The following is a 14,186-nucleotide window of genomic DNA, read 5'->3' as shown; positions in this document are numbered from 1 at the left end:
CTGTGCAATTAATAAATAAGTGTCAATTTACTGAAGACGTTTCGAGTCCTGTGACGACACTGATTATCTGTTCAAGAAAGAATTTTGATGTTTCAAATGTTGATAAATTTCATCAGAAGGAACAACTGACCTTATACTTCCACTATATCTCTTCGACAAACAAAGTTTTTTAGTTGGAAAATGATTTTTTTTAACAGGAATTTGCGCTCATACAAATTATAAGAGAAAAAAGATCTAAATGAGAATATCACACAATAGTAGAGTGATAAATTTATTTACCTGTGCGCTACGAGGTTTGGATTTTTCCCTATTTTATTTAGCCTCTCTGCTGCCACGCTCTCCATGGTCCTCCTCATCAGAGGATACTGGTCTAGCACGGCATTAAAGTGGTCCACGGACAGCGAGAAGAGGTTGCAGTAAGTCTCCGCCCTGACTGATGCTACTCGTCGCGCGTTAGTCAGCAGGCAGATCTCACCGAAGTAGGACCCGTCCGACAGACTTGTCGCCACCTCTCCGTTGGCCATCACAATGTCCACAATTCCCTCTTGGATAAAGTACATCTTGGAGCCGATTGTTCCCTCCTTTATTATTATATCACCTGGAATTTTAACACAGTGTTGTAGATAATTGGTAGTTAATTCGGCAATGAACCGAAGCCCAGGACAAATTTGGAGGTGAATCAACAATGCTTTGCCAAAGCGATTGGTCCTAGACTCGGATAAGACAGTGGGAAGAAGAAAAAATAAGTTGATTGATATCGAGGGAACGGTAGATGCAGTGAAACTTCTATCGTTTTTGTAGGATCCTATTGAAATAAACCATGAATGCAGGAAAACAATGGATGTGGGAATATAGAAAAAAGCTATATTAGATCTAAACTGTTGGCTTCATCAACACGTTTTTCAGCTGTATTTATTCCACTTCTATGACAATTTTGCGTACACCGCTGTGTTTGAATGTCTAACGGCAACTAATGTGCTTTAAAAGCTTAATGCAGTAAAACTATGAATAGATTAAATATCGATGCTATCTATTTTTGCGAGATTTAATTAATTCGGGACCGGAATAAATATACGACGCATGTGGGAAAATGACTTTTTGCCAAACGATCGAATGAGATTTCACTGCACAGCTAAGTGTACAACCCAGGTTGGAGTTCATGCTGATACTTTAAAAAAATATATGATGTATAAAAATATATAAATGTGAAAAATTCCTCAATGATCCAACAGGCAAATCAAAATGTGAGTAAATCGAAGATTGCATATTCCTACAATTTTCCATAATTCTTACATAATATGATAATGTTTCACTTAATAGAAAAACAGTAGCCCCTTACTAAAAAGATGTTCATAATTTTAAACAACTGATAAACAACCATTTACTCTTCATTAACGATAGTTTATCAGTTATGTAAAAATTAAAAAAAACGTTTATTAGTGTGGCTACATGAATCTATTCTTATCACGCGGCGTATGTTTATGTTGTTGTTGAACTGAATGTGTTATCAACACTCGATAGAGACTTCCTTGGCATAATAATAGTATGAAACAATGAATTATTTGCATTTTTTAGCATGATAGGGTATTTTCACTGTTCTTTTATTCCGGAAAAAAATTACGATAACGAAGGATTTTTAATTTTCTATGATTTTAAAAGTTTTATTTTCGATTTTGATGCCAAAATGATTTTATTGTTCGTTTTTATCCATGAATTTGGCGGCATTGATGTCATGTGGGGTGACGTTGGCGACAGCCATCTTACCGGGCATTGGCGTTTTCTACGTCTATGTTTTTAAAATTAATCATTATGAATGAAAATATTAAAATTACACATTTTTAGTATAATGGTCAGAATCAAAAAAATAAACTATAAATCTTCCACCATTTTAAACAGTATTCATAGATTGTGAAAATACCCCATTGGATTTTGAAGGATCAAGTTCGCATACTTTTTAACTTATCCTATTATGTTATATTTACAATACAGTTATTTATATTACGATCAATTCAAGGGAGTTCTTCTTAATAACAATGAAATTGTGGTCTTTGACAAATCACACCGGGAACCGGGACAATTCAGATTCAATTCCCGTTCCATTTCAAAAATATATTCAAGGATGATTTATTCCTATCACGTATGGGCACTGTCAGTACGAGCATTGTGATTTTGATTGCTAAGGCTGATAGACCTTTCAAAATGGCTATATATTAGGAGCACCGGTGATTTTTTTTTCTCTCGTAAACTTCAAAAATTTTATTAAGTCTTTCGATGTTGAAAATGGGTTAAGTGATTTAAAAACACCCCAAAGAAGGTCATTATAAATTGTCAATGGCGCAAAAAATGAGCTGAATATGTGAAAACAAGTATCAATCAATAGTTGCACACTAATGGATGTGTCCAAATATATTATTAGGGTCATTTACGATTTCATAAATTGTATGTTGCCCTTTTGACGGCAAGATAATTAATTTTTACTAGATAGGAATGCGTGTTCTGCAGGTCGGCAGACTTTCAAGTGAGAAGAGCCAATTTGTCAAGGATATGTAGCCACATATATATATATTTATGGCGGCTCTTCAGATATCAACTCTAATTTCACCTCCACTCAATCAGCTTATGAAATGGCAGCCGACTGAACATTATCTCAAACGGTATCAGTGTTGCCAGAGCTAGATTTTTCAGATATTCTAGCTCTTTATTTTATACAGACCTCATCCACGCATAATGATAATTTAAAAGTTATTTGTCTGAGGAACCATTTATACTTATTTTTTCTGAGTTGATTTATCACAGAACCCACTCACATTATATGGCTGTCTGATACATTTGTTATCTTGTTTCCTTGACAACTTCTGGCTCTTTTTACCTGAAAGTCTGCCGACTTATTACCGACTAATTATGCAGAATTAATACACAATTGACCGTCTCCGGAACATTAACCCTTGATAATTGTAAATAATAAATAACTAATCGCTCGCCGAGGCGACGACGCGCTACTCGGCGAAATTCGAAATCACCTACTCCCTCCGCTCCCCGACTTTGACTCTTTCATTACCTTCCTAATTTGAGTAAACAGTGCAGTACGTGACGCGATTGCTGCCACACGCATAGGACTTGCCCTATGACCATCTCGTCGTCCGCTGGATGAAAGTTTAGTTACATTACATATAAGGGTCATGATTGAGGATATTCTTGGCGAATCTTCTACAATAGAAACTCCGGTTCCATCTACGTCAAACATGCGTAGAATTTGCTACCTGTGTCCATCCAAGGCCCGGAGGATGACCAAACACCGTTGCACCAGATGTAGAAAGGCTATTTGTGGTCTACATCATGTTGACATGTGTGGTCACTGTGTAGACTGATATTTTGATATTAATTTGTACTTAATTTGTTAATTATAAACCTTACTTTTGTGCCATGTAACAAGTTCCTATCTTAATTAAATATTTTTGATTTATTTCTAGTGTTTTATTGCGTAGTCCACTCGACGAAAGTGTAGTTACAATGAAACAATGAAAACAGTTTATGTAGTTATCTAGGGTTAAAGCCTTGAACAGTAGGTACTTTACCTGGTTGGAACACCTCGTATCTAAGTTTCGTGACGACATCCGACACAAAGTTGGAATCGGCATTGGCAAAGAACGGAACTGACGCCACCAGAGATCTGCAGTTGTAGTTTATGACGTCTTCCCTGAGTTTCTCACTCAGCTCCCCAAGGATGAGCTCCTCATCGAAGAATTTCCCTTGGTATCTGTGCTCAAAGTATTCCGTAATGCGTTGCCTCATTTCTCGAGGCAGCTTTCTGTACGCCATGTATTCTTCTACTTGTTTCACCTGGAAATACAAATAATTTTTATGTTACCAAAGGCCACGGTGATTTGTATTTATTAAATCGTTATAGGAAAGATTGCAATACATATGGGCATTCGAATACTATAATATTATGTTCTGATATGTGAGGTGTTACTCTCACACTGATACCGAATTACTTCCTTTTCGACATTAGATATTATTTTATTACTATCTCGAAATAATATAAAATAAAGTCGCTATTAGCGTCTGTTTGTTTGTGCGCTTAGTTCTTCTAAACTATGCAACGGATTTTCATTATAATTTTGAGAATTTCTTCCGGAAGGTTTACGTATAATACATGCATATTATATTTATAGAAAGTAGAGAAAAGTTGATGTTTTATAATCAAGTCGTAAAAATATGTTTTCGGGCACTACATTGTTAACGCTGGCTAAACCTTATGAGATACATCAAAATAATGTACTACGGGATTGTATATCTTAAAAAGTCCACGATGGTATGTCTCTCTTCTGAGGATAGCCCCCAGAAATGCCGGGTAGATGTCAGCTAGTTATTTAACAAGCAGTCAGCATTCTTATCTAATTTCACAACAAGTTTTAAAATGTGAATTAAATAAGTTATGCTTAGTGAAAAGGTCTGTTTTCATTTAAGAAAGATAGCAAAAATAAGAGTATATATGTATTATTTGATTATAAACATTCCTTAAAATATTTATATGGAATTATGACAAGTGATAGCAAAAACTTGGCATAATAAGCCAAAAATCGCTCAAATGTCCAGAAACTTTCTAAATACGTACTTAACCGAATACATATAAACCAGACTATCAAACCTCCAATTTACTAATGCTTTTTAGTGGTTTTTGTGAAAGAATTAGAAAAGACTGGATTTTGTAAGGCAGGTATAATTGCAGGGCCGTCCCTGCATAACATTGTAGTTTCGTATATCACACTTAGATAATTTAATTTTGTGATCTGCACTGCCTACGTTCTAATCAACAATCTACAGTCTGAACAGATCATAATAATACTTGGCTAATTTAGACAGCGCCGTTTTTGTGAAAAATAATTTTTGAATAAAATGATAATATATTATCAAGTATCTGAGATTGTTTCCAATCTTAAAAAGTATTCACACAAAGTTTTTGATTGATAACAATAATGTCAGTGACAAAATCTAACCCATCGCAACGAGAATTAAAAGAATGTTTTCCCTTGTAAAATATACTACTTAATTTAAGGAAAAATTTTATCAACTGGATGAGTAATTTTGTTATTAGGATAAGATATTTAACTTTTTAAGCTGTTGTTTAATTTTTCAATAAACGACTTGACAAAAATAAAATATTTCTGTCAACAGTTTGTGATTGTACCACGAGTTAACAATGGTCCAACAAAACTATTGAAAGAATTTCAACTTTACAAAACTTTTTTGTGAAACCTCATGGATCATATTTATCATCGTACAGTACATTTTAGTATCAAGCTAAGAGTTAATCACAATGTTGAAGTGGAAAAATATAAATCTATAAACGTAGCAACAATGAGATGTGTACCTTTTCTCGGTACTGTCTGCGCGACGAGTCCAAACTCTGGATGAGGTTGGTGGCGTGACCCAGGAAGAGCGCATAGCACGTGGCGCCGGATATCATGGACAGCATGGTGAGCCACATGTCCGTCAGGGACTGCGGCGGGAAGCGGCCGTACCCGATACACAGCATGTGTGACATGGCCTTGAACAGGGCCCACGAGTATTGCTCTAGCCAGAATGCCTCCTGCAACACAACATATTTCATGTAAAAAATGACTGATATCATATTTAAAAAGGTGATTTCGATGCATCCTTTCTATTAAAGAATGAAACCAATACGGAATTCTCTTAACCTCTTGTTTGCCAGTATATCCTTAAGGATACCAATTTGGGGAAACTGCTTTTTACCATTTCTGGAATTTATTCATCAAAGTTTTTTAAAAATAATATAGTTCCATGAGATTTGAAATTTACAGGGAAACTAAAAGAATTACAGCGATACATTTTTGGGGTATTATTGGCACGTTGGGCTTTCTCCTTCTTTGGCCAAAGTTTCGACAGCATAACGGTGTCCCGTCGATGGACACTGTAACGATGTCTGAATCTTTGGCTAAAGACGGAGGAAGCGCAGCGTGACATTTTAGCCTAGAAATAAATCATGATAAGCAATAAAGTTATTATAAAATAAAACACAAACACTTTGTATTTAACCACGAATTTATTATTTCATATATCGACCGGTTTCACTTCGACCAAGCTTCTTCAGGATATAGTAATAACTTCAGGATAAGTTATTACTATATCCTGAAGAAGCTTGGTCGAAGTGAAACCGGTCGATATATGAAATAATAAATTCGTGGTTAAATACAAAGTGTTTGTGCTTTATTTTATAATATAATGTCTAACCACAAAGTAATTGCTTCCTATGAAAAAAAAAATTAAGTTATTCTTCTATAAATCTTTACATTTAACACAATCGCATATTTAAACGGAAGCTGATAAATTACTCCAATGTAACAGTATTATAACTCTCAAATTTATCTACAGAGAAAGCATTACAAAGAAAAGTAGGTGTGATTGATAATAATAAAGAAAAAACGAAAATAACTAGGTACTACTAATATGTATCGGAACCGAGAAAGAATGGGTAATTTAATTAGTATTTCAAACAACACATATCTAGTTAAACAATGGTACCTGTAATTCGTTGATGGCAACCCAGGAGTTGGAGGGGAACCCTTGCAGCATGGGAACCAGGAACTGCAGACATCCCGACCAGTGACCGATCAGCAACATCATACAGATCAGGTTAAATATCCGCATGAACACCGACGCCATGTTGAGGAACTGGACAAACCAAGAACAAGGGTAAGTAGAAAGTCCTTTGGATGGTTAACATATTTATATTATGATTTTCAGCTCTGTAGGTCTTCTCAGTGTGGAGCAGTTCAGGAACAGAAGCTCTATGTCGTCCCTCGGAGGAAAAAAAGTTGAAGCGATAGTCCCAAGGAGTTAATGGATTAGTAATAGCTTTACATGCTCCACGACACTCGGTCAATATGAATTAACTATTTGCCTAAGTCTTAATTGTTTTTTTTCGTCGGCTCTAAAAAAACATGGCATGTTAATGACATTGTAAATTAAGCTGTTAATTTAATTTGTTTCTAAAACAATGATTATTAGACGTCACAGTCTACAACTAGAGTAACAAAGAGTTTGTATTGAATTAGCAGGAATACACGGCGCGGTTCTACTGCACCAAGAAGGGTTATTGAATATGTAGTTTGGCGCCCCCTAATCCCTTCAATAAACAGCCGTACAGTCTCCGAAGGGAAGCTCCTGTAGTCCTCACTATGAAGCGGCCAAGTTACCCAGAATCCATATTCAGTAGTCCTCCTTGAAGGCCAAAATAAATTTGAGTATGCGAATAAAAAAAATGCGAATCATAATAATTTACTGTGAAAAGTTTAAAATAAATTGATGATTATGTATCTTAAAGCCATTCGATTGAACTAAAGTATTTTTACAATGAATAAAATAGCATGCCCGTAAGAATTGTAAAAATTCAAACAGAATAAAGTGTCAGTCGTATATGTTATTATAATGATGGCAGCGCTATTCAATTGTCCGTTCAAACTGGATTTGCTGAAAGGTGGGTAGTTATTAGAGCGTCGACTGGCGATGATGAGTGTTGGCGTTGGCGTGAGGTGGCCGATGTGTTGTGGCGTGTATTTGCATGCAGCGGCGTAGGGGAAAGGAAAGAAGAAGCGAGAAGCGTGAAGCGGAAGCGTCAAGCGACTAGACGGCGACTGGCCGGCACGGAGCAGCCCTAGTGCCGCACCTAGCGACAAGCCGAGGCACCAAGCTTGGCTCATGCTGCGGGCCCATGCTGCCCGCTGCCCGCTGCGCCAGGTTACCTTGAAAATCAGATTGCTTTTGGTGTATCCCTTCTTTTTGCTCGACTGATCGGAGCTGAGTCGCCCCCTCCTTTCTGTGCGCTTTTTTTGGAGATTCTGCAAGATCTAGAAAACAAGCGAGAAACACAAGATAGTAGAAAAGAGCAAAGCACGATAAAGTGATTCCCGGATGGAGAGGTGGAGGTACAGAGAGGGCTTCATGCCACGGTGTGGGTATATAGAGGAAAGATAGCAGAGATTAGATAGAGAAGAGACAGGATCTGCATCCAGCAAGGGGTCCAGCAAGTCCTAGGAGTGGAGGGCACAGCACACTCTCATACAAGAAGAGGCCTCACAAACACCAAGGTGCTAGATGCTAGAGTCAAGTTACCACCAAACACATACAGTACTATGATACCAGGATGGAACATGTCATGCCTTTAATGATGGTAAACCTCGGCTTCGGAAACCAACAACAAACAAACCTCCCGCCCCCTCGGGAGGTAATTCATCGAGTAACCGTTATTTTCTCTAAAATGCAATTCCTAAATTGCAATTAAATATGAAAACTAGTTAAGTATCAATATTATGAGGTTACAAAACGCATTGGCAGGCAAATAAACAAATTAATTCATCGAGAAGTAATTCGCATGTTGCCTAAACTTTGCGTTTACAACAATTTACATTTTGCATGATAATGTTTGTGAATGTGATGAATATATATTATTATATTTATGATTGAATTCGAAAGTAGTGTTACAATGTTATGTATAAATATTACATGCCCAGATTAATACCAACATCAAATACTTTCCCAACCAGAGAACCATATTATCTAATCAAATCATTCCAAGATCGAAAAAGTAAAAACTAAGTGTCCGCAGCTTCAAAACGTCATTACAAATCTATCGTTAGTTTCTAACACAACACCAAGATCAACAATAGTCGAAACCAAACACAGGCAGTGGAACATGATGCGATGTTAGAGGTAAGTCTGTACAGCAATGGCGGACGCTACGTTACTTGACTTACGGGGATCGGGGTGTATTGTACATCTACTTTCTATGACGGGATTACTGCCATCTTGACTTATTGGAGGCTACAAGCTACACGACATCGAGTGATCCAATCCAAATACACGCCACCACGAATAGAAGACAAGAGAATATGGTTTAGTTGGCACCTGCGAGAGCCAGTCTCGGTCCTGGGAGCCGGCCGTGCCGTCGGGGCGGTGGTCCGTGCGCTGAGGCTGGTACAGTGGGCTGATCTGCAGACACACCACCGTTACCAAACTGTACCTCTTGGTTCACAACCACCTCCGCGCACACTATTCACTGTCACTGTTGCCTGACCGCTCACGCGGCGCCGGTGTGGCACCAGTCCACTGTTCCTCACAGTGGCCTGATGCTCCATCGTCTTATCCGTCTCATTACTCACGCGAATACCGCACGCAGATTATATTTTATGGAATGGTTCGAGCCGAGGGACAAGAAGACTACCGGACATGGTTCACAGCAAGATGGACATTTGCGCCTGGATTTTGTACAACATTTGTTGGTATGAAAACAGCTGGGGGTTAACTGCTTATTTAGATGGGTTTTGGAAATAATAATGGCGAAATTGATGTGCTGTAAGTTGTCCAGCAATCAGCAATCAATAATGTGCTCTCGAGTGGTTGCGAGACATTTAGGTTCGTAGTCGGTTGGGTGTACTAAACACAAGGTGATAATTATGTCAGATTAAATATGCATTGGGTTCTTCTCTGATACCTACCTACTCGTGTTTTCATTCTTCCTTACATCCACACTGTTTACTATTGTTAATGTGCATTTCTATGTGCTCCTATAAAATTAGTAAGAAATTTGGTCCATATAAACAGGAAAATGTACAAGTTATATATGAATCTATTAATAGCCAGAAGGGATAGTTTAAAAAGATTTGAGTGAAATGAACAGTCAACAGAACAATACGGAGTGAGTTTTAGAAAGTCTTTATTGAAGGCATAATGTATTAATATTTATTATGTATGTTGTGCGTGTATGTATACTTCTTTTCAAAAAAGCAAATGTGAATGTGAGCAAATAAATATGTAAAGTTTGGAATGTAAACTTGGAAGCTCTCTATGAAACATGCAGTCTTCTATTTCTAGAAATTGTCTGTGATTATTGTGTGACAATTTTTTTGTCAGTGTGTCCTGTTGTTAGTCACAATAACTAGTTTTCTGTGAAACAGTAGTATATTATTACATAGTATAATACGTTCTGTAATGACGTTCTGATATTCTTAACAAAGAAATTATCGAGAATGATCCAGGAGTTTCGTGGGAAAAATGATTGAATTTTCATGGTTAAATATTTTAAATGATGAAGAATTTTTCATTCCGAAATTCATGCTGATAGACTACCTTTTATTGGAAGACACTAGATAGCACCTAAAAGTAAATTTCTTAAACAGGAGAAAGTTTTAAAAACAGATTCAGTTTGTCACAAAATAATAAATGTAGTAGTATTAGGTTGAAACTTGTATTGAAACCATATTGTGGTTGTTCAGAATCAAAATATGAAAAAGCTTTTGCTTTTCATGTAGTTAAGGTTAATATTCAGGTTGGCAAGTAGGTAGATGTGGGTTTTATGTGATACGTTTTCATTCCGATAATGCATTAATATTTAGGAATGAGCCCCGGTAGATGCAAATGTGAGTGAAACAGCGTAAACATAGCATGTTAGATTTGATAATGTGTTGTATCATGCATTGAGACATAGCTTCAATATAAAGATATATGTAGACTGAAAAGCTCTGGGCTACAAAAAGCTTTTGAGCTTGTGAGCGTTTCTGTAAAATAATAATTATAACAAAATCATAAAGTTCATTGTGGCATTTTCCAGGGATCGAAATAAACCTTTGCTCATGAGGAAAATCGTTTGTGGCATGTTAAACACTTTCGAGTTATAAATTATCATAGACATGTGTATAGAATCTATGAATAATCCAAATTAATTTTTTTTTTGAAAAACTAAGAAAGTATAATATTATATTTTCAAATAAATGATAACATGCCACTTTTGTGTGAAGGTCAAAGCTAAAACAAAAATATTAGAGAATATACAGACATGGGAATAAAATAAAATGCATTGCACAATAAACAAACAAGTACATAATACAGTAGTTCAGCAGGTAATCTAGCACGGTGGATCAATAAAGGTTTTATCGATAATGTCGGTAACATGCACGAACAACAGTTCACGTCGAGTAAATTAAAATCACTTAGTCTTTGTGAAGTGTAGTTTGTTCTTTGGCCATCTACAGTCATGCCTGGGAACGATGAAATGTTATCGGCATTATCGATATAACATTTATCGATCAACCGTGCTGGGTATACAGGAGGTGAAGGTGTGCTTCTCATTTTGGGTGGAAGATAATAACAATAAATGTTGCATCGGAATTGCGATTGAGTTGAATACTATTAGACTCTGTATTTAGGTCCGCTTGTTTTTAATTCATTTCTTCACAATGAAGTGGGGGTTTTAAATGAAATTTGTATCTCGAGTGAATATTTGTTTGGTGGGGGGGGGGGGGAATTTTTATGAAATTAACATTTTCATAATATCTTTGCGAGATCATGGCTTTTTTTTGGATCAGGGTAGTTTTTCTAACTACCTCAAGTGCTGCATCCACAAGAAATGTAATACCTACATCTGGGTTCATGCCTTTTCCAAGCTTGCTGTGGTATAGTGAAGGATTCCAACTGAAGTTCTGTGACACTGTTGTAAGTGCGGGATCTAATACATTATAAACATTCAGGTAGAATTGATTAAAGATAAGTGGGCTTTGCTTACATATACTTCCTCCCATTGCGAGACATATCGGACGAGTCTAGAAAGGCGGAGCAGTCGAACGAGTGACAGCAGTTTTGCCAGCCGGAGGATTCGGAGGGCTCGGCCAGCGTGAAGAATCTGGAAGCTCTCACTGAAATCCTGCACCGGACAATGCAAACATTAGGAAAGCGCCAGATGGATAGTTGCAGTGCAAGTGGTCAACAACAAGCCTCCATAAATAGTGGTTGCATTTGTTGTTATCAAATTACAGTGAAGCTGTTGCGTGGTACCAGCAAAGGTACACTATGGTGTGGAAATTCATCGATACTTGAACAAGAGATAACTTAACCTAAGCTAAAACTAAACATAACCTTTTCGCCATGGAGTATTATCGATAGTCAATCAATGGTGGATAAGACTGCTGATTTATTGTTGATTCAATTGCACCTAAAAGGTTAATGTAACATTGTTTTGTACCAATGACGAAGCCTTCATCTTATTGTTAACACACAATAGAATGATTGCTATTTTTAAGGTTGTGTATCTACTGTTCATGTACCAATCACTTTCCACACCATAACACAACAACCGAATTAAGATCTGAGCATTCGGAATAAAAATGTACACTTGTTTCAGAAAGAACAGACAAAAAAATAATATTAGTTTCAACTGTAATTTGCGGTCTGCCGCACTTTTCAGTACTGACAGGTTGGGAAAGGTTCAGTTAGGTTAGGTTAGATAGGATTAACACAAAGTTAGGTTAATGGTTGGGTCAAGTAAGGTTAGGATTAACACAAGGTTGGCTTGGGTTAAGTCAAGTCAGTTTAGGATTAACATAAAGACTATGTAGGGTAAGGTTAGGTTTAGTAAAATCCATCGGTTTCTATAAAATTTTCCTGGTACTTAGTTGCTAAAAATATTGTTTGTTTTAATCAATAATTCAAAGAAGTCATGTTCTTTGTGAAACATTTTCGTGCAGTGCTATTATAAGTAATTAACTGCCTATCATTTATAAAAACAAGATAAGATTTTAAGCAATATAGTTATTGTTAAATTAAGTGTTTTTACTATTTAGTTGATTAAATATATTTTTTCCAAATGAATTAATTGATATTGTGTAGGTAAACATATTTAATTTATTTCTAATATTAGTAAACTTTCGGTGAACTAAAGAAGTAAAAGAATATTGTATAAGTCAAATTAAGGGTGGAGACACATTACACTATACGCATCGTGGCCTATTTCAGCATCGAGAATATAGCACGCTTATAGTGTGGTCTGTCACAAGCATCATTGTTTATTTTGATTTCATTTTTTTTTTTAAATTATGTACAATAATATTTTCAATTCTTGAAAGATTCACGGGCTTTATACCTATCAAGTGGGTAATAAGTTTTCATAGTGAACGAAAAGTTGTAATAAATGTGAGAAACAGGAGACGCCTAGGTACATTATTAAGAATGGTACGATGTTTTTCGTTTGAAAGAAAAAAAAGGTATTCTAGTTCCTTGTATTTTTAAATCCAGCTATGAGACAGTTGAAGGCTGATGTCAAGATTATAAAACAGTGTATTTGTTTTATTTTCTTTGGAAAAACAGTGGTTATAATATTTTATGGTAAAATATGATATATTGTTGGTAAAATATGGATAATTATTCGGTAAACGTGTCAAATTCCGCTGCATGCAAAGGCTATTTAAAAAAACAACAGTCGATTTTAACTTAAATATCTAATTGAGACCACTATGTAAGTGGGGGGTTTAAGTAAGTAAATTTTTAGGTTGGTTTTGGGTTATTTTAATAATTTATGCTTATTTTCTAACCTTCAAACTTAACTTTGAAACAAAATGGAACTTTATTACATATTTTACCATCTCCCCCAAAGTAAATAGTTGTTTCTAGTTTTAATTAAGTTGAGTTGAATCCAAGTGCTATTTTAGAATTCTTCTGCGTATTAAAAATAAAGTGGAAATCGACAAGTTTATCATTTTTTGATTTGAGCTTTAGTTTTGGAATAAATCGAATCCAAAGTTGGAATTGTTTAGGTAAATTTATGATTTTAAAAAATTGCTCGCTAGCGGGTTAAGTAAGGCTCAATTAGTTTTTTTCTTTAAAAAAATTTAGGTTATCTGTGTAAAATAGATTTACTAGATTTCCGCTTGTTTATTTGTGAATAACAGTGATTCAAATAACATTTCACAACGTTTTTAAATTACAATTAATCATATGCCTACGCGTAAGTTAATCTGTTATATACATTTATTAAATCAGTTGCGATGCATCATCGTGTTAAAAATTACTTATTTCTAATCTTGAATTCATTGAGGATTGACTGAAACATGTCTATCTCTGAGGAAGTTTGTTTAAAAGCGCAGTCATTATCCCCAGGGACATGAGCATTGGTAGTTTAGTCATGCCTGTACCGGAAAAATAAAAAGACCGCCCTCGCCTACAATAGTTTAGCAAATGAGTATACCAATGATATCAACGTTTTTAATTTATGAAATTTGATGTTTAAAACATAATTAATTTATTTTTTTGTATGTCAAGACATTATTATTATTATTTATATATTTTATCCAGTTTTAAACCATTGTTAAAGAAAGATTTTTTTGCAACCATTGTTT

General features: G+C 35.7%; 1 protein-coding gene across 8 annotated transcripts in view; it reads right to left on the bottom strand.

Moving 5' to 3' along the window:
• Positions 1-14,186, bottom strand: part of Ih (hyperpolarization activated cyclic nucleotide gated potassium channel Ih) — a 738,958-nt gene that overhangs the window by 2,773 nt on the left and 721,999 nt on the right. For 3 of the 8 annotated variants that reach the window (XM_089639037.1, XM_089639038.1, XM_089639045.1), the window contains 7 exons: positions 11,582-11,719; positions 8,929-9,012; positions 7,767-7,871; positions 6,547-6,696; positions 5,375-5,593; positions 3,576-3,840; positions 280-598 (listed from right to left, as the gene is read on the bottom strand). In XM_089639037.1, the coding sequence (XP_089495163.1) occupies positions 280-598; positions 3,576-3,840; positions 5,375-5,593; positions 6,547-6,696; positions 7,767-7,871; positions 8,929-9,012; positions 11,582-11,719 (1,280 nt within the window). The remainder of the gene's footprint in view (positions 1-279; positions 599-3,575; positions 3,841-5,374; positions 5,594-6,546; positions 6,697-7,766; positions 7,872-8,928; positions 9,013-11,581; positions 11,720-14,186) is intronic. The other 5 variants (XM_089639039.1, XM_089639040.1, XM_089639042.1 and 2 more) reach the window with 3 other exon arrangements.

Source organism: Hesperophylax consimilis, chromosome 13 (genome assembly GCF_061612785.1).
Source record: "Hesperophylax consimilis isolate HC1 chromosome 13, BYU_Hcon_1.0, whole genome shotgun sequence".
Lineage (NCBI taxonomy): Eukaryota > Metazoa > Arthropoda > Insecta > Trichoptera > Limnephilidae > Hesperophylax > Hesperophylax consimilis.
The sequence above is the reverse complement of the archived record's forward strand: the minus strand, read 5'-3'. Positions and strand labels throughout refer to the sequence as shown.